General features: G+C 42.0%; 1 protein-coding gene across 3 annotated transcripts in view; it reads right to left on the bottom strand.

Moving 5' to 3' along the window:
* Positions 1–26,017, bottom strand: part of FLT1 (fms related receptor tyrosine kinase 1) — a 112,748-nt gene that overhangs the window by 37,455 nt on the left and 49,276 nt on the right. Inside the window, exons 10-13 of one of the 3 annotated variants that reach the window (XM_075139842.1) lie at positions 21,187–21,301; positions 12,224–12,332; positions 5,603–5,893; positions 365–511 (exon numbers count right to left, since the gene is read on the bottom strand). In XM_075139842.1, coding sequence (XP_074995943.1) covers positions 365–511; positions 5,603–5,893; positions 12,224–12,332; positions 21,187–21,301 — 662 coding nt within the window. Of the gene's footprint in view, positions 1–364; positions 512–2,591; positions 5,894–12,223; positions 12,333–21,186; positions 21,302–26,017 lie in introns of those variants that run through there. The other 2 variants (XM_075139845.1, XM_075139844.1) reach the window with 2 other exon arrangements.

The following is a 26,017-nucleotide window of genomic DNA, read 5'->3' as shown; positions in this document are numbered from 1 at the left end:
GCTTCGTGTTCTCCTGCCTGGCTATACACTGGCCAAGACACCTGATCCTCAGGCTCCCTCTATAGTAAATGGAGAGAAACATGTTTCTCTGGAGATGACTCTTCTAAGATGCAAACTGAGAGCTATATTTTTCCCGCTGACTCCATAGAGGCCCATTGTGCCTACACCTCCAGCCTGGCTGAGGTTTTGGAGTGAGACAGAATAACCCAGCGCACCCGTGCTGCTGCCTGCCTGCCTGTAACACCCAGGCAATACCCCTTCCTTACATATGGGTACCGATGCCAATGACGCTGCAAATGGCTACCTAAGGCAGACGGGTAAATAAAAAGGCTGTAAAAGGTAAGCGAGTACACAGAGCTCTCACCTGATTCTTGCTGTATTTCCTCATGGTTTTTAAACCAGGATATCTGGGGCTCCGGGATGCCGCGAACCTGGCACTCCAACATGGCTGAGTTACTGGTGTTCACTGTCTGATCCGTAAGGTGCCGCAGCAGGGCCGGTGCCTCTTGAGCTACAAGACAAAACAAGACCTCCGTTTTACATTCCTGTAACTGTGGGTGTTTAATTACCTTCCCTACCAGCATTTTACTGATGTAAACAGCTATGGCTGTTCTACCTAGTTCATTGTTCACGGATTTCATTTACCGTTCCAGTTCGCTTAAAAGCGTCTGGTGTGTACAGATTACTCCCGTTACTCAGCGATAGCAGGTTATGATGACCAATGAAGACCCAATGATGACATTGTTTAAAAGATTTCCTTAGTTCCATTACCAACCACATTCGTTTATCAAAAGCAACGAGTTTCTGTGAAAGCTCAGAGTTTTGCATCATCAGGAGAAACAAACTGTGACATCAAAGTTTTTAACAATTAGCAGGACACCCTTGTAGCAGAGTATCTCTGCGTCACTGATAGCACCATGCAGCTCTCTACACCATGGTACCCGGGAATATGACTTTTATCATTTACTTACTTTAAAGACTACAGTTACAAATCATATTCAGTAAACTCACATCATCTAAAACCATAAGCACAAAAGCATTGTGTTACGTGTCCCAAAGTCTTCATAAATTCTTCCACTTCTGCATTTCACATATTTGGCTGAACACAACAAGGCCTGGCCAAACCACACCACAGCCTGCCCGCCAAAACTGCGTTGGTGAGAAATGCGCCCATGTCCTCCGGCAGCCACAGACGCTGGAAACCCTGACGGCAGGGGCCGAAGCTGAGTGCTAGCAGGCCACACAGCATAGCAACACTGCTCCTGTTTCACTTTTATCTTCTGACATTCATATGAATGCAATGTAATAAAACACATTTCCATGACAGTCAGTGACAATGAATATTGGAAGCGCATCTCATCTGTTCTGCTTCTGCTCAGGGGCCTCCCAGAAGGGCATTTCAAAAACATTCTGTAAACATCATGTTAAAGTCATCCCTGAAAGAAGCAAAACAACGAATCTTTCTCATCCTCATTTCAACCCTTTGCCACTCCTTCCCCCATTTCGTACAGAGCCGGAGGCTGTTCTGACAAAGATCAAGATATTTGCAACATTTATGCACATTATACAGCAACATCTTTCTGTCACATTTGCAACTCTCACATCATCCTGGTATTTGGTATTTTGGTCCCTTTAAAGCAGTGATGGAGAATCTGGGGAGCTCCTGAGCAATCTCACAGATGCAAATGCTCTGCAGATTCCCTCAAATTCCCTGGTCTTGCAAGAATCGATTATTTGCAATCTTTCCCTTCAAGGACACTGCCAGGATCAGCAGTTACTAACATGGTAAGACACACATTACAAAATATGAAATGAAACAAAACAAAACAGAGCAGAAACCAACTCTTTGCAAATATTTTCTTCTAGACTGCAATCGATACCAGTACACCAAGTTCAAGTATAATATCAGCTGAATTTCTGACATTCTGTGTTTGGAAGATTATTCTCTATCCTTTCAGAAAAACTGACTATCAATCAGACATTTCCATCTTCACAATCATTCTGTGACCAGCTGTAAATAAAAACTCTCCAGAAAAATTAAGCACCTATGTACCACCAGATTATGCAGTGTGCATAAACCCCATAGTACTAAAAACACTTTTAAAGTAGGCTATCTTTGCTATGCTCTTACCCCTTGAAATTAATTCCAGCATAGTCACAACCCTGCAAAGACCAGTTTGGGCTTTTCTGAGCTGCAAGTCTGTAATTTCCACAGACAATGCTATTTTTTGTTTGTAGTGTAGCAGACAATTTGTTCTCTCTTCCCAAACAGTAATGCTCATGAGAGAGGCTGTAAAGTAAATTCTTCATCAAATACCTACACAATGCCATGGTCAACAATATTTGCCTTGCAGCCAGGAAGACTGCCCTCTTCTCATTGATACCTTGCCTCGATTTTTGCACAGTTCTCATTTTTCACAACACAGTCTGTCTATGAACAGGCACCGTCTGACACATGTCCCTGTAAGCACACTGAGAAGAGCTCCCCATTTCACATTTATCAGCGGTCCCTGATGGACACCCCAGCCCAGACATCCAAAATGAAGGCGGACAAGATGACACAACAAAGGCAAATCACACGTTCTGTGAGTTATTTGTGATTAATTTTAATTTGTTTATAGCCATACACTAAAGATGGGTTTTCATATTAAGAAAAACTTTTTTGCTTAAAACTTAGATCCAGTCACCATTCACATACTTTCAATAATTTCTCTGCTGCAATCAGCTGGTTTTTCAAGGACTTGGTCAACCTGAGGATTATTCTCTTTTGCAAACCACACGTTTTCTCCCATTCATTTTTGCAGTGAAGCCAAGGGGGTGAGTTTCCAACACCCCGCTCTGCTCACCCCGAAGCCGAGGGGCTGCCCTGGCCGCCAGCATGCGCAGTGCAGGGCTCAGGGCCCAGGGCAGCTCCCGGGCTCATCCCCAGCCCTCGTGCCTGCCCGCAAACGCTGCCCTGCCGGGCCAAACTCTGCTCTCAGCGACCCGAGGAACTTCATTGTAGGTAGAATTTGGCCCAGGGGAATGACAGGGTGGTCACAGAGGGGAGAAGGGGATGCTGGTGTCAGAGCACTCAGCCGACCCGGGGCGGCAAGGAGGGAAAATTTGCATTTCCAAAAGCAAACAATGGCAAATGGGGGGAAAACATTACAACTTGTTCATGTTGGGGTATACTTTCGCATTCCGTCCATTTTTGCCCTTTGTTATGATTATGTTGTCTGTTCACTTATTTTTATTAATCAGTACAAAAATATAAATACAAGCTTTAATTTTAACACTTAAAAAACCCAAGAAATATAATTCACACCTTTCTCCCTAAATAATATATTACACAACAGAAAGCAGAGAAACTCCCCAAACAGATGAGATTCTCCAGTCATCTGAGGACATCAAAAGTAACATCAGTAGTTTTTATCTGGCCACCAAGACTGCTTTCCTCAAACGTTTCCAGTGAAGTTTCTCTGTGCCTCCCAACACGGGCAGCCACATCAAGGTGTTATGACATCCTTGCACAGCGTGGCCCTCCGAGCGCCGGTCAAGACCAGGCTGGCAGGACGTCCACCCAGCAGTGATACACATCATCGCAATTCACAACAATTTCACAGAGGAACAGTCTAATTGCCGCATCTCTTTTTTTTGACCCAAACTCATATTGCCTGGCAACTGGCTGCTACGAGTCATCAGGTCCCAAGGCCATGAAAAATTCATAACGTCCTGTCATCACCGCCCACCTTGCCATCAAACATCTTCTCACAAAATAACCTCGTAAAAAAGGGCATTCTGTATTGTAATTCTTTTGAAGACTTGCAAATGCTAAAGAGCGCACTTGCCCCATTTTTAAGCAGTCATGAATGATTTTGCTTGCTTTTTAGGCATATTTTAGAAAAAGAGAGACTCAGGTCCCTTTGCAAGAACACATTGTTTCTGGAAGCCATCACACTAATAATGAACAAAAGAGCTACTGTATACAAGCAGGCTATAGGTGACATTTCAAGATATAAATGATTATTCTATTCTGACAACTTCCAGGTTATCAATTGTTTTCTAAGCATTTTAGGCTCCATGAAACTGGCATTATGGGGAAATGCTATTGTTTACCCTTTCACACTTGACAAAAGCAATTCCCACGTGAAAGACAAGTTTAGCCGTGGGACACAGTCTTGATACCTAAAGGAGGAAATAGTCTGGTGAGTTCCCAAGCACAAGAAACTGTCATGTTGTCACCCTCTATTTTAAAAGCACAGCCACTTTGTTCCTTTGCTGTAGCTATTTTGGTCACTATGGTCTGTTTTGTTATGGCTTGTGTAAATGCTATATAAATGATCAATCATAAATGTAATCAAAAATAATAAAAGCTATGTATTGTAAAAAAATAAAGTTATCAGATCTATTAAAAATAGTAACTTCTTCCTTATACAGAATTTATAATACACAGAAACATCTCATAGCAAAATCATGACGAAGGAAAAAAAAGGGGAAACGCTCACAAGGAAGTTTTAGGTTGCCCTTAATTCTCCTTCAGGAGTTTGGCTGGTTCTTAATCCCCATAATAAATCCAATTGTCATTTGCATACCAAAAGCAATGAATATTTTTAATGGCTTCAATTTTGAATTTGTATTTTTAAAAACAACTCACTGTGCTGGCTGCAACCTTGTCAGTCGTGTTAGTGTAATATTTCTCATTTAATAAAATAATTACAGCATTACAAATTCCTGTCTCTTCAGGCCGGAGCAATACTCACACTTTTATCAGTAGCTTTTTACATTAGTGCAGAACTGACTTTAAAAATTGACCAACACAGCAACTGAAAGTCTACCTGGATTTATTTGGAGAAACATGGTTCACGTCTGTCAGTTTTAAAATCATAATTATTATAAATGATATGATAGGTCTGTGCATTATATCAACATTTTTATTTCTTCCCTGCATACTTCCTTTAGAAGATACTTTTTAAGATTAATGTACTTTAGTGTAGAAAATAATTTCAAATAAATAAGCATTAGAACTTGCTCAGCAGGTAATATTTATAAGTCCATCAAGATCAGATTAAAATAAAAAATATATAGTCCAGTCAATCTCAAACTGAATTGTGCTCATTCCGCACATTAAAGTTAACTTATTAAATGTCCATTGTTGACTGACAACAGCAGTTTTTAAAGTTAATCAGTTTATTCAGCTTTGACACTTTTGATGAAGGCGATATCAAAGTGGAAGAAAAGATTGATCCAAAGTTTTCCTTATCGCTCAGTAGGAGACAGCAAGAGAAAAAATAACAACACGCAAAATGTAGCACAGGGGATCTTCCAAACCCCAGCTTCCACGTGCCTTGTCAAAGCAGAAAACACCCGTCTGAACTCAACTGGAAGCTCACGCGTTACGATTTTGTTTGCTATTCCTTCTACGTCCAACCCATGGGGGAACGTGCACCACCTCAGGGCCTGAAAGGTAGCAACAGTAATAAAAAATCAAGATGATATGAGACACCTGTTACTGTTTAATGAGTCCTTTAATGTTTTACATTGCTTTGTGTTGTACAATCATTCCTTGTGCTTTTATATTTGAGGATCCGAGAGTAAACAGCCTTTTTGTTGCAGTGCTCACCTCTGATTGTAACGTCTTTCTTTTGAAGCACTTCTTTCCCCGTGTATATGTTCCTTGCCCGGCAGGCATAGGTGCCCGAGTGTGCCAGGGAAACGTTCTTGATGGTCAGAGTGAGGGTGATGGAGTAATCCTTGTTGAGAGACCTTTTTGCTTTCGTTTGATTGTTGACTGTCCTCGGTAAAATCCAAGCAATGTCTTTGTACAGGAATTTGTTGGCCGAACAGGACAATATCAAATTCTCTCCTTCAATGGGCATTTTTTCCAAACTAATATGGAATCCACTCGGTACATCTGTCAAAAATCAAGAACACTTTTTAGTTTATACGAAATGAATAAGCCAAAATTAACACGGCATATATTTTCCCCTTTATCAGGAAGCCTTTGAACTAATCAATGTCGTTGTCTTCCTGCTGAAGTCTCTAATCTTTCCTTTCGTATGCTAGGCTCCAGCTATTCTTATAATTTGTCTTGGAGCTACGAGACACTTGGGCTCAGGCATCAGTTGGTGTAAACTGAAGTCGCTCTTGGAAGTAATGAGTTTGTATAAATGTTATGCCAAGTCAAGACAGGCTGGGGCAAGGTACCAAAAGCAGAATTATTTAAAGACAGCGCAGTGGGACTATGAAAAAGGAGGAAAGTTCAGATCTCAGCTCCAGCTTGTGAACTGCATGAGAGAAAATGAATCTCAAGAGGACAGTAGAATAATACTGCAGCTCATCATGCTTGGTTATATTGTTTTCTTGCTATTCAGACAAATTATGTCTATTTCTTAAAAATGCTTCAAATCCTGAGAAATTACTGAATCTGTGATTACACGCCTGAGATTTCCCTTGGAACAGAGGTATTTACCCTCCATGCATTTAAAGAGTGTCAGCCACCCAAGAGCAAAGTAGAAACAGTACCCGCTGGCCTGGGTGGCCAACTGTGTGCGGGCAGCACGAGGATGAAGATCACTCTATTCAGACTGCTTGGCATTAAACATAGATGAATAACATTTCCACCTGAGAGAAGTCAAGGATCATCGCACCAACCATTTACTAAGTGTAAATATGACTTAAGTTTTCACAAGGATTTTTCATAGCAGATAGTTCACACAGGAATAATTTAGCCAACAATGTAAAAAGTCATACTTGAAAAAGTCATGTTTGCAGTTCATTGTAATGTTACTGCAGCTTCCTCCACCTGGGGAGCGGTGCAGATCCGCAGTGGTGCCGACTGCCTCCCGGCCGCCTCCACCTGGGGCTCATCCCTCCAGTGAAGGAGAGTTACGCCACTGACCTCAGTGAAAGTTCCTGAGAGAAAGCACTTCCAAGTTTTACTCCTAGAATGCAACCTCTCTTCGTTTATTTGTAGCCAATATTCTGATAAAGTCATTTCCTTCTTCTCGGTCAAGTGACATTGACTTTGGCCATTTTCAATTGTTCTTTCACTGCTAATTGCTACGGCACTTGGCTGTGAACTTGACTCAAAATCATAAGAATGTTTTCATCTTATATAAGGAAGAATTATGCCTTCTTTTCTTGTCTCTTAGAGCATGAACATCTCAACGCTGACTTTCATGCAGTTGTATGCCTACCAGTGTTGCTTCGGGTTTAATGTCACAGCAGCAGGGACACATAAAGAGTAGATCGCCAGTGAATAATATCCCACACCTTCTTTCAGTAATCTCTTTCACTGATTGACCAATCCATCAGAAAGCTTCTCCCTAAATCCGCACAATGCAAACTGAGCTGCTCTGCCTCCCCAGGGGGACCACGAACATGACCTGCTCACCTCTGCCTTTCAAACAAAGTTCTGCCTGTTGGAAGTCTGGCATCAGTTGCTCCCCTTAATATCCTCTTTTCCACACTTAGCCCTGAGTGCTAAACACAGGGTAAATGAGCTCCTGCAAGTCCTGGATTGAAATTTCCTCTGACTGTAGATAACTTCCAGGGAGAGGCCTGATTTCTATTGGTTGAACTTATTGTGCCTTTGCAGTGAGAGCAAAGTGTGTGCCTGTCACCAGCTGTAGTTCAGGTGTGTAGTCCAAAGATCAACCTAATGGAGGCAGTGACACTAACAGATTGGATATTAAAGCCTGTGTGTTGACTTGTTCCTCTTACATTTCATTGGGATCCCCTTTTTTCCTCTCTCCAGCAAACAAAATAAGAAAAACTTTAAATTTAGTGAACTCATCTATGAGTGACTATCATCAGCATCCTTTTTGATATGTAAGGGCGCATGGTGCCAGATTCTGGTCTCAGTTAAGTACATGTCAACTGGGAGTGCTACTAAGATGAAATCTTTCCATACAGGGGGTACAGAATCCATCAAAATGTAGACATCTACTTGAATATAGTTGTTTTGTGTACGGACAAAAGTTTACAGCCCATGGAGTGACATAGGCACCTCCAGAAGCAATGCAACCCATCGTCTTCAGATAAGTCAAATTCCAAAGATCCTGATTCCTCACACTTAATTATGAAATGATCCTACATGACTATCTGAGGTTTAGATACCTAACTTTAAGGCTTGAGTAAGATGAAGTGAATCCTATGCTTGATTTTGGTAAAAAGCATTGAATTCAGACACACTTAAAACCAGTCAAGGGGCCAAAGTTTTGATCGTGGATAAGTATTTGGATCAAAGAAATTGCTGCGTCTTACTCATTGTACATCTCAAATTGTTCTGATATGTGTTGGGAAAGCCAGGGTACGGGTCTGAAATACTGCTAATTTTTGGCTTTTGCAGATGCCAGCACTCAGCAAAAGCTAGGAAGCGCCAAGCAAAACTCTTAAGATGAAACTAAAGATCCCCTGGGACTGAGGCAAATGAGCTATTTTTAACATAAAAGGATAGCATGCCAACAGAATAATATAGTTGCAACTATTTCCATGTTGTCAGGTCTGGAGCTCTTCCTAGATGTGTCTTCTGTGAAGAAAGACTATTTTCTGAATAAATCTAGGGACAAAAGCAAAATGCACAGGATTCCAAGCGAGTCATTTGTTTAAAGGCTACGAGCCCCCTAATATATGACACCTCTCACCAATTGTTACAGACTCAGGCTAGCTAAATAACATGGCTGGGAATAATGTAAAAGGGTTTTATTTACTTTAGTGATTTGAAGCTTCCTGTGGAAATAGCTCCCAGGTTTCCTGATGGAAGATTTTGTTTATCTTTGCCAAGCACCATCAGGAATCTCAAAATAAAATGCGCTTAGTGACATTGGGAAACCAGGGAGATAAGGCAGAGCTGTTCCTGTTTCACCCTCTGTAATTGCAAACACACCCATGGGCCTGCTGTGTGCCAGCAAAACAGCCCAAAATGTAGGGAAAGGGGCAGGCTGGAGGGAAAGGGGCTGCCACAGTTAAATTTGGCATAAAGTGTTGTTACAAAGACTGTTTCTGTATCAGCAAGCAGGAGAGCTTTCAGAAATCACCTTTCCACATCACTTTTATATAAGGCTCACAGTTGGTTTTGTGCCCTGAACAAAGATTTGCTTTTAGAAACAAGTCAGTGTGACAACACCCTGAAAATGTCCATTTGACAGAGGTGATAGGAAAGGAAAGCTATGGCAGACCCCATGGACTTCATGTCCTACACCCTCAGACACAGGGTATAAAAATATACCACTCTCAAACCTCCCAGAGACCCATACGCAAGTTGCACTTCAAGCCCAGAAATAATGACATTTGCAATAACTTAAGAAAGGGCTTGTTCTTACTGGGTCCTCTCTGATATACCTTCTTGCACTTATTTCCTCAGATCTACCTTTCCCTGAAGGGGCGGAACATGCCACTGCCAAACTAGGGTTGCTGGGACAAGCTCTGCCTTCCCGCTACCTTCCCAATGTTTTCTGCCTATAGAAAAAAGACTCCTCACACCACCACAGCTGCTTCACTGGAGCACATGTGTTTTCTAATCCCCAGGACAAGGCCTGAAGGAGATTGCCTCCAAGGAAAGGGATTCTTCCTGCTCAGGACAGGCTTTGTCTCCATCTGCTCTTTGGAGTCCTTTCTGGCTTGTCCCTTTTACAGAGGGCAGCAGCTCCTCTTCCTACAAGGGATAACCTTCTCCTCCTTAGACACTTCTCTTACACTTACTTTTGTATGGTTCAGGCTAGCTTCGTATGGCGCCAGCAGACCCAACAACATAAGATAAACTAGCCCCAAGCTGTCACACAAGACCTGAGGTATTGGTTTTGGACTCATCAGAAGGAAATACTTTGCAGTGCCCTGTTCACATCCATCAGAATTTAGGGCTATCATTTTTTTTACTCCCTCAATGTGTTTTTCAGCAAATGCTGGAAGCACTTGTTTCATTGACGTGAAAAACAGGCTGTTACCCAGCCACAGCAGTGTGGTCTCAGCCTGATGGAGGAGAATTATGATTACACCGCGCGAGCCCAACTGGTGCGCTATGTGCACAAATCAGAAGAACGAGCCTAACTTGATTTTTGTAAGGACAAAACAGCAGTATTGTTTAAACAAACTGCCTTCAATCAGTGCCACTGAGCGTCAGTGGATGATCAGGACTTTCCATGTCACACAACTGAAGTGCTCAGCTCCAGGAACTCAAAGAACAAATGCATTTCAACTTCACCACCCTATATAGAAACTTTGCCACCAGTCAAGATTTTAAGAACTTCCAAGCCATAATAAAGCAGCCACTCCTCTTTCTGAATACCAGCCAATACAAGAGTCTTCAAAGGAAAGTCATAATATTCTGCATGTTCTCATGCAAGCTTTGGTATCAAGGAGGATTTCCTTCTATCCCTGGTGAAGATCTAATAATGTGAGATCTAAGTAGGGAAACTAACTCCTTCATGTCACAGCACTAAAATATCCAAAACCGCCATCAAAACTTTGAAAGGAAGATTTGGGTACAGCAAATGGGGCCCATCAAACTTCAGCTTCATTTGGTCTCAGGATCCTCCATGTGACATTTTGAAGACTGAGGAGTCAGAGCTAGAGAAGGCCAAATTCAGCATCTTGCACATTAAAAGAGCAACGGCCTCAGTGAGTGACTCTCAGTGACTGCTCAAAGTTACATGTGAAGTCCCCACGTAAAGATGAGAATACAGCTCCATTGGCACATTAATTTATGGAGAACTATGCTTCATTATTTAGCTTTCTGTCTGAACAGGCACAATGTAAGGATAGGGACAAAAGCAAAACTGTGATTTGAGAGTGGGCACAGCAGTCATCTTCAAGGTTGCAAATGTTCTTGTCGCATCCATTAATAGAACATGGAATTGCCTTTCTTGTTTCTGTGTTTTAACAAACAACCTGCCTATGTGTCACTTATCTGTTTATACTTCAATAGCTACTTCTCATGTTTGTTACCAGTTTTCTATATTTGTAGATAATTGGCACTTTCTAAATGTGGAAGTGTATTACTACAGCTAGTCAAAATATTTAAAAAGCATAAATTTTGGTCCACAAAATCGGGAGGGGGGACATTTTTCAAAGAAGTTTTCTTTCTTTTTTTTAACCAAATCTAGTGAGTGTGTGTCTACTCTCTTTTGATATCTCTCAGTATAGTAACAGAATGAGTTTCACTAAAATCACTCATCAGAATGATACGCGAGAGACAGACAACAAAACCAGATAAGAGAAAAAAACAAAAATTAAAGAGGATACATTAAAATTATTTCTCTCTTTCAGCTTCAAGATTATGATTTTGGGATTAAAGTATCAGAATATTTTAACACTTTTGTCTTTTCTCATATTTTGGAATGAATTGCATGTCTTTAATGACCTACACTGAAAGTTGTCATCAGCCTAAGTGCTCTATGAACTACCACCAAAATAACCAAAATAACATCTTTCACCAGAAAACAAATCCTTTGTCATGGCATCTGCAGACATTATGCTGCTAAATCATGCAGTAGTTATTCTCAAAAACTCATTGTGGTTTTTTCAGTAATTCCTGAAATCAAATATTTAATCATTTTTTTCTGAACCTGCAAACACTTGCACACACCTAGTAATGGAAAAATGACTGGAAACATACTCATATGTGCAGCTAACACGAGTCTTCTCAGTGCCATGGCCCAAATGACATCCAGGGTTGTCTTTCTCAGAAGAGGGAACAAAGCTCTGTAGTTTATACCCTGCCACTTTTCTACCTACAAGTTGCCATAGTCCCTGAGAGCTGTGAGAGGCTGCCCGAGTACCCCAGGCATCCCTCCTCTGGCACCACGCTGCCTGCAGACTCTGGCACTGCCCTGGGCACTACCTTGTGAGATTGGCAGCAGGATGAGGCTGTAGACAGTGTCACACACGAAACTGGCTTACTGGGGTATGAAAATACAGTAAAATTTCACGTATGGAGTAATTGCAGAGGCTAGGTGATTTAAAAGGGGGAATTACAGGTTGCTATATTTGTGAGCAATTTGTGTCATGGTGGGATACTTGATGGAGGGATGAGTCATTCACCAAATTTGGCATCCTTCTTAGAAATCCAGACCAGCTGCTGTGAAAAACCTTTCCAGGATCACCCAAAAGCATGGTATGAGTTTACAGGTGCACACATTACAACAATTCTCAAACTGTGGTATATGAAAAAGCCACAACAGCCTAACAGTTATAATCCCAGGACCACGAAACATGTTTGGCTCTAGTCGGGACTAGATCTTACCTGTTACAATAAAGCTGACGTTTCTTTCAGCTTTTCCCACTTTGTTGGATGCCACACAGCTGTAGATTCCAGAAGATTTGGCTTCAGCTACAATGAGAGTGCTAGCAGTCTGTGAAAGAAAGAAGAGGTTTAGCTCTCGTTGGATCAGGAACTCGGTTAAAGCTTCCCTTCTCTTTTTCCTAAGTCACTGTTGACAGTCCCATGATTCAGCCTCTCCGTTCATTCAGTGACGGGCACCACTGGGGCTATTTACAGGAGATGTCACCATATATAGTTTTGGAAAGGGTGGAAGAATAACAGAAAACAAGCTCTTTGGGAGACCCTTATATTATCAGAGCCATCATAACCAAAAATCTTTGAATGTGTCTTTCAGGTTGATTTACCTCTTGCTGCTGATGTAATGGTAAGATACAAAACATGAAGCGTGACACAACGTGGTTCACCTGAGGATATGAGCAGCCTGTAGGGCAGCCAGACTACAAAGGGAATAGGTGAGGAATGCCTCAGGCACTTGGATAATGCTAGGAAAAAATTAGCTCCATTTGGCACCAAATGCATTTGATTTCTCTTTCATTTTCTCAAGTAAGTGTCAGGTGAGAAAGGACAGGGGCAAAAGAGATGTTTACTTGTCCTCTTTTGGAATATTTCCTCTTCTTGGACTTAATATTTCTATTATTAAATAATAATATGTTGGGTTTATTTACATTTTATTCTATCACCATCTTAAGAGGTTTAGCACACTAAATACTTTCACAAAGTGATATGACTTGCAAGATGAGACCTTGGAAAGCCAGGGACCAATGACACCTGATGTGCCTTCAGAAAAATAAAAACCATTGTAATAATAAGACTTATACCTTGATGGTGATGAAAAGCCATGGTCTAATGGCTTGGGCATTAAGGGAAAGAAGAAAGTTATGCAGAAACAACTGAGGTGTCATTCTGATATGGAGCTGAGACATGGGGCAGGCACATGGAGCTCAGCAGTGGGACGTGCCCTCAGATACAACTTAGTAGCTTAATTTTCTGTCTTTCTGTCTCCATTTTACTTCTTCTGTAAAACATGCGTTGGCTGGAGTTACAGGCAGAGCTGCGACAGTGACGAAAGGAAATTGTGTGGCCGCGGAATCCTGTTGTTTGGAATTATTTGGCTTTTCTAAAAACCTTCAAAATCATTTTTGTGCAATTAATACATTCTTTTAAGTCTGCCTGATTGCTGGAGTTCAGAGACAAGCACAAGAGGGTGAGTCAGTAATAAATAAGAACCAGTTATCTACATTTCTACATAAACACTGGCTGAACATTTGCACTGCTTCTATGTTTCCTGCTCAGAGACTTCATGGCTATCCCTAAACTCCTAAATAATATAGATCTTCTGGTTTCCTAAAACATTCTTTAGTAGAAAGAGTCTGTTACTTTTCCTACTACTCGAGCAAACACAGTGGAGTCAAGCTGTTTGATTTTGGCCTATTTGTTCTAGAAAACTGCCCTATGGCAAATTCAAGACTACAAGCGATGCTAACAGCACCTCTACCCTGTTAAGCTGTCTCAATGGTCAGCTACCCGTCTGCTAACAAATTACATCTCATTTCTAGCTAGAATTTTTCTAACCTATCTTTTTGGCTCTTCTGTGAGATGAAAGAGGCTCAGTAATACCAGATAGATAATTACAGCCCTTAAAAAAAATCATCCTGTTTTGCTAAATTCAGTAGGCTGACCTCTACAAGTTCCTAATTATAAAGCATGGGTCCAGCCCATGTCTATATTTTGTCATTCTCTTTGAATTCCTTCCAGTTTTTAAACATAATTTCGTAAAGTGTGGACACAGGGCCCAGCGGCAGGATTCTTGCAGCCGTTTTATCAACACTAACTCAGAATAGAAGGAAGTCCCATAACATCTGCCAGAGGGCTAACGTGGGTGGTTAAAAACTGCTTCTGCCATCCCAGACTTTCCACCACAAAATTAGCCTTTTTTGTGTTAGTTGGTATTACCTCATAGCAACTTTGCCCAGGTAGGAACAGTGACCTACAATGCACAGTGAAGAAGAATGAAGCTCTTACTTTCTGACTCCAAGACACCTGTCTTTATCCTACTACACCCAGAACCGGAGCATTTCTGAGCCTGAAAAATACGTCAATTATTCCTCCCACAATTACTCCAATGGTTTGGAAATTTTTTTGTACTATCAAACTGTATTTTGTCCTGACATTACCAAGTATTAGTTCTTAATGAAAAATTGTGCACCCTATCTGAGTTTTACTGCTCCAGCCCACTATGATGTGATTATTGCTTTTATTACACTGAGGACTGCACATAGAGTTACACTTAAGCAGTATGACTGCAGTTACTGATTGGAGCGGTTGTAGATTAAGCCTTTTCTTGCATATTAAATGATCCTAGAGAACATTCCTCAGCACTGAAATTCCGTAATTTAAAGTGAATGCTTTTCCCCAGCATTGTTTTGGTTTTGACCATCTTGCACTCTCCCAAATACTCCTCTAGCACTGGCCAGCAGGCAACTTCCATGCAACCAAAATCTTTTGGAGGATAAGGGAGATAGATAAATATTATGAACACAGGCCTTAGTGCCACAGAGCAGTCATTGGTATGTTTACTTGACTAAGGCAGAGAAAGCCATAGTGTCTAGGAAAAAGCAAGACTGACTTTGCAACAGAACAGAATATTTTAGAGACAACATGTCTCTGCATAAATCTTTTAGCTTATAAATTAGTCGTAAGGATAAGATAACATCTCTTTAAATAGTTTGTGAGCCCTCCAGTGGTGCAATCTGTGTTCTGCATTGTGGATGCCAGCCAAAACCAACCAGAGAAGCAGTGTGTACAAAACTAAGCAATACATTGTTTATTGAGCAATTATGGCTGTTTGAGATCAGTCTGTGCTGCATGGTTCCTCTATAGAGCTATTGCTGCAAAAGGAGCAAGACAGAAAGTTCTCACAGCCTTGTATCGTCTGGCTTCGCAACAGAGAGTTTCAGGCCCTGGATTTGCGACTACGTTATATACAGAAAGTCTGAATCCAGTTGCCATGATCAGACAGAACAGGACAAATCCTTCCCGGCGTGCTCGGCATCTTGAGCATCATCTGTCCACAAACCCCATTTACCACCAAAGCTTTGATCCTTTATTCCTCCTTTCTGCACCCATCATCTCAGCTGAAGCACTACGCTACAGGCTCATCTCAAACCCAGGGGCTAGGGAAGTAAATCCCATACTGCTGCTGCTTCTGCTGGCAAATAAAAGAGGCATAAAGCAGAAAACCTGAGAAATGGAAGAAGAATTTACAGATTTGTTCAAAGTGAAACATGATGAGGAAAAGACTGGGGGGAAAAGAGAGTGCAAAGCAACTGGCATGATTGTTGTGCTTGGAGTCAGGGTGGGCCAGTCTTTCCCCTGGAGGGTCTGCTTCAATTTCTCTTGTCTCAAAGTAGCTTAGATAGAGGATTCCCACGGCTCCATCTGATGGCAGAGAAGCAAGAGGAGGTTTCAGAAAATGATTGGTAACCTGACTCTTTCCTGACTTCTAGAAGGCCTCTGCAGACACAGGCATAAACATGCTCCATCCAGAGATTGTTGTGCTAACTTCTCTAAACAGCCCATACATTTAAAAAACAGAATACTGTCCTTTCAGCATTGAGCAGGTTAGTGCAAGTCTGCCAAATATTGTTGATTCCCTTCTAGCTATGCTTTTAAGAAAATGTATTTGTTAAAAAAAATGGGAAAGAAAGGAAAATATGCTCTCCTCACCCCTCAGATTTATCTTTGGCTACAGGAATATTATTTAGGAAAACTCATGTTGAAATATTGGCAGCACACCATTGGATTGTTCTGCTTATGCCAAAGACATATGACCTGCATGCCTCACGTGTTGGCAAGGAACATCAGTGCAAAACATCTGGACAACATGCTTCACCTTCAGGACCGCCACAGAAGAAACAGCAAAATATCTTCAATAGCAGGACATGAACACATGCAGGAGAGCACCCCCTTCCCCCCGGGTCACACAGGCTCACTGCCGTTAGCAAGCAGAGCTGCAATATCTCTCTGCATCATTGCTGTCCAGCTCGAACCGGCCATGAGACTCAATGCACCCAGCTGACTTGCGAGGACATCACATTACAGACAGCTATACCACGGGCACCCCTGCCCTCCTTCCCAGGGCCACAGGTAGAGTGAGGCAGCACTCGATTCCTGTCCCCCTCACACACTGAGGGAGGGGATCGATTTCAGAAGCTGGAGGGATCTGCACCTTGGCATAGGCAGGTGCCAAGTTCTGCTGGTCTTAATCTCACCAAGGACTGGGCTCAGTTGCACCTCCCAGCGATCTGTTTAAAAGTGTTGACAGCGATTCTAGTAGCGCTCAGGGAGGCCCCAAGAGAAGTTACAACATGCTGAAAGAGAGGCAAGCTCCCACTGCTATCTTTAGCCTGGCTTCCTAGGAAGATCACACTGTCTGTCTGTCCATCTGTCTGCCGGCCTGTCCATCTGTCTGCCAGTATCCTCTCCTCTCCTATACCTTCAGTAATTTTTGAACTCTTTGCCCAATTTCAACCAAAATTGACAGACAACTCAAAGCTCATAAGATCTCATGCATTTCATGAAAACCAGCTGTTGGGTAGAGGAGAAAGATCAAAATGAGTGTTGTTGTAGTGAGCTAAAGAGCTCTCTTTTCTGCTTTGGGTTCCAGATGGCCAATCAGCACAGATGTACTGGCCAGACAGCTGGCATGCGTAGGGACTGAGAACAGACACAGCACATGCTTCCTCATCTCATCAGTGACGAGGGGGACATGGAAGAGAGCTAGAGGTTTAGGGCTTGGCATAAAAGATGTAGGAGAGATGGGCCCGTCCTATTTTGCATGGTCACACCTTATCAGTCATGTCCAAGAAGGATTGAGTCTTCTGACTATCTAGCACTCCACCTTTATGTTGGACAGTCACAGTTTTTAATAATACCCACATTCAGCACATGCCAGCCAAACCAGAGATGGACAAGGGCGAGCGTAGGTTTGGCCTTGCAGAATCCTGTTACAGGGTCATTACTTTCCATTTTCCCTGAAGTCAAGTGGCTTCGTCACTCACAACAGATAGGATCACTAAAAAATTCTGTCAGTAAGGTATTTATGCAGTGGAAAACAAGGCCATACATACATATATATATACACACACATATATATACATGCACATACACATATGAATGATAAACCACAACTTCATGCATTATTATTCTTTATACACAGTTCCTGGAGCATGCACTGTGCCACAGACCCAGCTTTCATGGTACCTGTTATTGTCAGTGGGACCCCAACGTTTGCTAGCAGCAGAGGGATGGGGCAGTCAGGGACCTTCTGTTCCATTTCAGGTTCTCAAGACTGTGGCTCTAGTAGATTATTTCCCCAAAACAAGGGGGTTTTGTCCAACTCCCTCCAACTTTTCCCTGTACTCAACCATCTTCCTGTCTACTGTCTCTTTCCCTTGGATTTATCATCCCTTCTTCTTGGCCAACACTTTCTGCTCTCTCTCATCTGAACTCACCTTCTTAGCGCTCTTCTGTGCATTCTCCAAGCCCAGGATCTTTGTCCACCTCCCCTGCAGCTCCCTGTCCCTTGTACCCCTGTACAAGGAGTATTGACTCCTTCTTTCAAAGCTCTTGATAAACCAGTGTGTGCCTGCACACATAGGAGGGAATATATACCCAATATGTATGCACTGATACCAATGAAAACACCAGCTCTTTGTATGTCATTATTGCAGATCATTCACAGATTGACATTTTAATGAACACTGATCATGCTAAGAATAATGATAATTAGCATTAGCCCCTTATACATAGCAGTTAGCTTTAGCTGGGAACACTGAGAAGTGATGGTTTTTAGCAGCTGAATGACAGGAGAGCATCTGTGACCTGTTTATATGATAAGCCTAAGAATAGCCCAACTTTGTAGGAAGTCACTGAAACGTCCAACAAAATGAGAATGAAAACTTTGGGTGGGGGAATCAAATCACTTCAAGAGTTGCCTTATGATTAAGTATTGTGGCTTATGTTACAAAGTTCTTCCATTATACCACTCGAGTTTCTCAATGTCCGTTTAGAGAGGCTTCAACGGAAATGTTACTAAAACACTGTTGTCACGGTTTCTCTGTCACCAGAAGAATAATGTAGCACAGGCTTCCTGCATTACTTTAACCATACAGACACAAGGTTTGAGGTTTTTCTAACTTTAAAAATATACTTTGTGGCTACCTTGATAACCACAGACAAGCAAACAATCAATCAACCTACCACAGCAAAAAGCCAAACTGGAGGGACTCAGATGTTGCACATACAGGAAACGGGTAGAACTGACACAATGTCTTTAAGCAAGGTGAAAACAGCTACATTGATTGCTAAAAGAAACCTTTTGACCACTCCTTGTTCATCTCTTCCCTTGATCACAATAATCTCATCCTGTGGTCATCCACATTTCTCCTTTCATGCTCACCCAAATGTGCAGCTTTTTGAGTTTCTTCATCCATTTCCTACTGCTTTGTCTTCTACATCTTTATTGTTTCCATTGAACTTTGAGATTGTTTTTACCATGCACGCTATGCTTGGATGTGGAAGTGGGGTAGACACTCTGTTTAGATAGCAGGACTCCATTGATGTGGAAGTGCCTCAGAGAGCTGTTCATAGCTGTTTGCAGCAGCAGAACTGCTCACAGTAGCAGTCCCTCGGAGCCAGACACTTGTGATGACGTGCTGCATTCAGTGAGCTCAGTGCTATTAACAGTGTTACAATACCCCAGCAGATGAGGAAGGGTTTTGTCTGAACTGTGTCCCTTTGAGTTTGCTCTGGGAGACCAGGAATGACTCTTGGACTGCAAAGAGTGAAAAGCTATAGACTCCCACAGAAAAAAAAAAAATCCTGGATGCTCTAGAGCAGCTGTGCGTGTACAAATTATGAAACTCACAGCTTGGCCAGGAACCCAGGCTTAGAGAGTATTTTCTACTTACAATAGCAATCCAGCTGTGCTTGAAAAGTTATGGAAAAGCAGCAGAAATAAAGAAACCTTAGAAAAGCTGTGAAAAAGTGGAGCAAAGAGATTGTTTCACTAACTTCCCCTTCCCCATAGGGACCAGGCGGAATAAAGCAATGCAAGGTAGACCTTCCTTAGATGAGCTAAACAGCATGAAGACAAGGAATACCAAGGAAAACCAAGTTTCACTGCAAAACTTTCCATGTAACACATGCGGAGACCATGCCTTGGTTCATTTCTGGGCACATTTTAAAAAAAAAGGCTGCTTGCCAAAGACTTCAAACAAAACCTGCAGTTCTACCGCAAGGACCTGTTATTAGCATCTTCCTCCAGGGAGGAATTTACTTGCTGTTGACTGGAAGTTGCTTTGACATTTCAGCCACTCCTCTTCCGCTGTCTCCAAAATGCATGGCACACAAGGAGAATGAGGTCTGGTCATTAGACAGCTCCTTCTGCACCCTGTGAGCAGGTAAGACTTCAACCATAGCATGGCTAGATTCCTTCTGGAAAATAACTGGTTCTCATCATCTTTTGTTCATCATTCCCCCTTTGGAATAGACTGTGTGTTCCTGTGCCCGAAATGATTTCCCTTTCCTCCTTCAAATCTCTCCTCGTGTCTCATTTTTCATGTGCTTTCCTATGATAGTCTCCCCTAGGAAGCTGTTTGCTCCCATCTTTGCCTTGATCTTTAAGCACGTAGAGGTGGCCAGCTAAATAGAGCAAATGCCTCACTGGGATCCAGCCCATTCCCATGTGCTGGAACGGCGCCAGGAATACCTGTGGTACTTTCTAAATAATACAACAGCTGGAGAAAATGCACTCCCAGGCCTGATTCTTGGCTGCACACAAAGCCCTATTTATTCTGCGGTCTGTGAAAGGGCCCTAACATGAGAGTAATTACAGTTTATATCCATTTTTACATGCAGAAGACTGAAGGTAGCCATCAAGGAAAGGAGACCTATATCCCTGTTGCCCTTAGAATTACAGAAAGCGTTTCAGTGTCCTTAGAAATGACAGGCCTAGAATAAGGTAGGCTTTAAATTTCCAGATGCTGTGACAGTGGTGTACATGACAGCGTTGTGCATCTTCGCCTGAGCTCCTCCGTAGCGCAGGCTACCCAACCACAGCAAATCAGTCTCACGTCTAACCCAGGGAAGTGCAGTTGACCTAGGGCATCCTTTAGGAAAGTATGCTGATCTGAAGGTTTTAACTGATGGAGAATCCTCCATGCCCCTTGGCAAGTTAATCTCATTGGCTTTCTCTCCCACATTATACACCATCAGACGACAGGCCTACTCGTCCTTCAGAAGTGCCTGCATCTCCCCACGGTCCATAAAGGGATGCTTGACTTGGACTAGACACAACATTTAGACAGTTAATGCAGCTGGGATGAATCCCACCATACTGTCTCTGACTGAGATGTCTCTTAAACTTTGCATCTGTAATTTGGATTCATTTGGCCCTTTAAATTTTTTATTGCAAGAGAAGACTTGGTCATCTAATAATCTAGGACCACAGCTGTGAATAAACTCTCTAATGAGAGTAAATTGTTTAATTCTCATAGGAAAAAACAACAGGAAATTGTGCAATGTCACAAAATGAAGCAAAGATGGCCTGGAACCCTGCCCCTGTACTCCTGAGGTGCCCCAAGATACTACAAAGCAGCTCTAAGAAAGCAGGTATGGTGAATCCCACTAATACACTCTCCTGGCATGTCACTTACCTTAATATGACTGCATGCAGAAATAAGTGCATCTCTACATCTCAGCAGATAAATACCAAGTATGGAAGTTATCTGCATGTATGCAGCTCTTCAAATCTGAACAATATAAAAATATTGGCTTCTTCACTGTTACCTTGATAGCATCTTACAATGCCTTTTCAACACATGCTGTCACACAGAAAGGTTATCTGCTCCTAGGAATCATACCTTATTTTTGCCCTCTATTACAGCCGTTCGCTCAGTGATGCTCTGGATCCTGTTTCCTCTGTTGCTGCCAGCTTTCAGGATGAAAGATCCTTCAGTATAAGAGCAAAAGCCATGCCTGAAGACAATAAAAATTGAAGTTTTATTGATTTGGTGATAGACTGAAGCATTGAACACATAAGACAAAACAATTCTTCTGGAAACAGTGATCAGCCAGGAAAACTGCAGGTGCTGTGATGATCAGGCAAGTATAGTTACTTTTCATAAAATCGTGAGTTTTGGAGCCTGATGATTGGATCCACTTCCACAGCCCCTCCTTGAATATTAGCTCTCTGGAGTCAGTGATAACATTTGACCCACTGTGGACTGGGAAGTCAGAATTTACAATCTGAGCCTAATTATACAGCTGTGCAAGACCAACCTCTCATTTCCAATGCTCCTGTTTTCAGCCATTGTCATGATTCAGGCTTGGCTTCAAACATGAGTTCATATTATTTTCAGCATTAAATTCAAGACAAGTTACATTTGTTTCAAGACCCGTTCCATAATGTATTGGATGCTGTTTCACTATGTGCAGGTTCTTTTTGTTATCATGAAAAATGATGTAAGTTCTCATTTCTGAATATTTTCTTCAGTTCAGTTTACAAAATGGCAAAATATCAAAACTGGGATTCAATGATTACAAGACACACAGTAAAAATAACCATAATCCTGCAAATTCTCAAAACAAAGTTAAACAAAACTATACGTAATTGCCAAAGGGATTTAAATGTTCATTTAATCTGAAAAAATCAAAGTCATGTTAATGAATGGAAATCTCAGGGAAAAAATGTTTTTGCCTTATGCAAGAAATTGGCTTCTAATCAGAACATTCAGGTGTGGTCATGGTAGAGCTAATTTGTTTCCCAAAGCCTAATTTGGTACACATGGAAATAAACACATTGGAATGCTTCTTAAATGCTGCCTGTCCCTATTCTTCTTTGAGGACATCTAGTTTTGCTTTTCATCCAAAACTTAATTGTTGCTTGTTCAATTCCAGCTTCAACAGTAGAGCTTAACCCTTCAGCAGGGTCAAGCTCTTTCAAATACAATATGTTCCTTTGATCTTCCATGGATTTGAAAGATAACAACTGTAGTATCTGTAACCAAATAGTTCTGACATATATATCAATTGTTTGGAGAAATGACCTTTAAAGCCTGGTGACTGGATAACGGCATGTGATGCAATCCTGACCAACGAATGAGGTTTCTTTCCCTTCAGCTAACTGTGCAGTTTGCTTAAACTTTGTGTTGTTTATAATATCAATGATACACTAACTTTACATGCTTGTTTTCAATTGTGCAGCTTTGCATCAAACTGGCCAGTGTCTTAGCAGATATTACAGCTTAAAGAAATGATGATATGTAAACTAACTTGGGCTGTAATCATTAGCACAGATATATGATTGCCCAAATTTCTTAACATGCATTGAGAGGCTCAGTGAGCTGAAAAAGCCAAAAAACAGGAGCAGGTCATGGTCATTCATGCATGGAGAGTGGACAGAGAGCAATAGCATGGCAAGAAAGCCCTATCTACACAAACATTTCTCCCAGACTCTGGTTTAAAAGCCAATTTCTAATACATAATTATTGACGCCAGGGTGGATGAAAGACAGCTGCATTAAGACAGTTGATGCATTCAGATGGGAAAAAATGGCTAAAAATTGTTCAGAAAGGTAGATGCCATTTACTTTGCACATTTAATGCTTTAAGAAGTCTGGTTCTGTAACAAGACTAGAACACAGAAGACATGATAATGTTGGTAAGCTGACAGAATTTCCATGCCATAGCAGATATTGGAACTTATTTCATGATGCCAGTATTGGAGGTACACAAACAGGCAGTAACAAAGGCAAATCCTCGTGACTGGGTATTCGGGCAACCTCTGTATAGGAAGATGGAGACCCCAAAAATCTCATTTCATCCGTAGTAAAAAATAATTTTTAAAATTTTCATCCTTTCAAACAAATAGAAACTGGTATCTTTCCTCACAGAATGAATTTATGTTTCTTTGTTACAATGCTGAAAATTTGTGCTCTTTACTTTAAAACCTTACAGAGACACATATTTTGGTAAAGGACGGAAAGCAGGTACAATGCATATTCAGAAACTGCTTGTGCAGCTCTAAAAGGCATCTCCAATCTCCTTTCTTGGAGCTCTGGAGCCTCCATGCTTAGTTCCTCATAATTGCTTGAAAAAGACTGTATATATTAGGTTGCGATGTCTTAGGGATGAGGACAGTATTATGTCTTTGTTGATGCTTAGCACAATGGGGTACTGATTACTCATTAATACAAAAATATAAACCATCATGATAATTACAATAACATCACAATAACAAGAAAAACGCATGTAAAACACTAGATGAAATATTAGCCTCTACTGACTTCACATACCAGACTATGTCCAAACTGCCGATTACAATGTTAATGCAATTATAGAAGAAAATCGAATACACTTAATAGCTATTGTCCATGGTTTTAATAAAAAAGGAGTCACAATCAAGCTGAGAATACATTATCCAACAGCCCATGGTACACAGCGGGAGATGTGAGTACTGTCATGTGTGCCACTTCAGCTCCGCGGTCTGCTGGATCAGCAAACGTTTACAAATCAGTTGCAGCGTGGCTGCCAGGCAAAGTTTAGGACAAGACTCAGACTCATCTCTTTGGATGCAGAACCAGATGCTTTCTCTCCTCAGTTGCCAAATGCTCTCACTTTAACCTCAAATACACTAACACAGCTTAGGGACAGAGAACACGAGCCACCTCCAGTCTCCTGAGCTGGTTACTCGGGTTAGTACTCGGTCATCCTTCCTCTTGCTGCTGCCAGTGGTGCCACGTGAAGCCACTGCTTAAGCCAGCAGCACCAGGAAGAGGTAGGGAAGGGACAAGCGGGAGTAATTAAGAGTCCTGCCTCCCAACCTGACTTCAGCTCCTAACAGCAGGCATTTTGTAACAGAAAGAGAAAAGGCTCTGCTGAACTTAGATGTAGTCATCAAGCCAAATGTTTGTGTTAAGTACAGATGCTTGGAAAGAGAGAGAGAAAAATGAAAATATAAAAATTTACTCTGGCTGGGATGAAAATACACAATCATCTTCCCATTAATTCAATTGATGTTTCGTTGCGTGTGTCCTCAGATAACATCAGCTATGTATTTTTATGCTTTGTAAAGAAATTGCAAGTTACTTCAAACTATCCACTGAGTAAAATAGCAAGGGTATCCTATTTGTAGCAAGAACTGCCTGTGTCTGCAGGGAAATCCCACTGAATTTTGGATATCTGAATCTTACTCCAGATATCTCCGGAGCACATGAATTCCTGAAATGTTTTGTTGTGGGATGAGCCTCATTGCTTTGCATCTTCAGGAAAGCTTACAGCAGGGTTACCACCAGGTTAATGAAAAAGCACACAGTGTGCACAGAGATTGATAAACAAGCTAATATCTGCCAGCACATTTCTAAGCACTTCTTACACCTGTTTCCCCGCAATCCTTTCACGTTCCTAATTTGTGGGTGCAACTACGCACATGTAGAGATCCGATATATTAAATGTTAAGGGGATGCGTGTACAAATGTGTGTTTATAAACATTATGCAATCTCAGAGCAAGGTAATCAGACTCTGCTGTCAGAAACAGAGCAATCAGGTTTCTCATCCCCTAAGTAGTTTTTTCCATGTGCTGCGTGCGTGCTCGCATGCGCGTTGCCTCTGTGCACGCACGCACCCGCCCGCACAGGCACGCTTCGCCCTTTGTGTCGAAAGCCTGAAAAATAGGCTATGCCTTTGTAAAAACAGAAGCTGTTAATTCTCCTGCGGGTTTCGAGAGAAGCCCAGCACGGGGGAAGGAGGAGTGAGAGCGGCTCTGCTGGCGCTGGGGGCCGAGGGAAGCCGGCAGCACGCGCTGCCTGCCCGGCTGCCTGCAGCGCAGGGCAAGCTCCGCCGGCAGACCTGCTCGCCACCCTTAGCTTTGGGAATTTACACTTCTTTGGAAGGGCTGGGGGGAGGTTTATGCAATCAGAAGTAAGTTCAGCTTTATAAAAGGTCTGTGATGTGCGGAGCTGGCACCGGTGGGAGCCCTAGAGAAGTGGCCGGGGGGAGGGGACCAGCCTGCTTCTCAAGAATACATCAAGCCCTTGAGGAAGCAGAGTGTGCCATGTTTGAAGATGCAAAGATAATCACAGTGCTGGGAACCGTCTTGTGTAGTGGAGGAAGCCAAACAACAAGAGGAAAGCAGCGTATGCTCCTGATTTCGCACAGGAAGCTAGCAGCACCTCCTGCCAAAGTGAGATAAGAAAACTCCCATGGCCTATTCTGGACAAGGCCATGGTTATCAACCTTAGCTTCACACTGTCCTCACTCTGCTCCGCAGCCCGCTCCCTTTCCTAATGAGTTTCAGAACCCTCACCTCTATTAGCATACAGCATGCCAAGCACAATAGCGTGGTATATTTATAACTATCGACAGGGAAAAGTTTCCAGGGTAAGAGTGTACTTCATGTCATCTTGATGTATTTCACTGGAATCAAACTACAAAACAGCTGCAAGCTAAAGTCCTGCCTATGAAACTACTGGTCTCAGAAGAAAAGTGGTTTTGTTGTCACCCCAGTGATTTATAGTGAGCATAGGAGCTGAGGCAAAGGATTTGCCTACTTATTCACAGGACAGATTTGACTGTCTGTGTGATAGACAGTCCTAAATGAAAGCCCTAGACCCAGCTTGCATCTAGACACATCACCTTCCCCATCCTGGAGACAGTTCTGCAATTTGCAGTTCAAGTAGTACAGTGACAAATACC

Source organism: Calonectris borealis, chromosome 1 (assembly GCF_964195595.1).
Source record: "Calonectris borealis chromosome 1, bCalBor7.hap1.2, whole genome shotgun sequence".
NCBI classification, from domain to species: domain Eukaryota; kingdom Metazoa; phylum Chordata; class Aves; order Procellariiformes; family Procellariidae; genus Calonectris; species Calonectris borealis.
The sequence above is the reverse complement of the archived record's forward strand: the minus strand, read 5'-3'. Positions and strand labels throughout refer to the sequence as shown.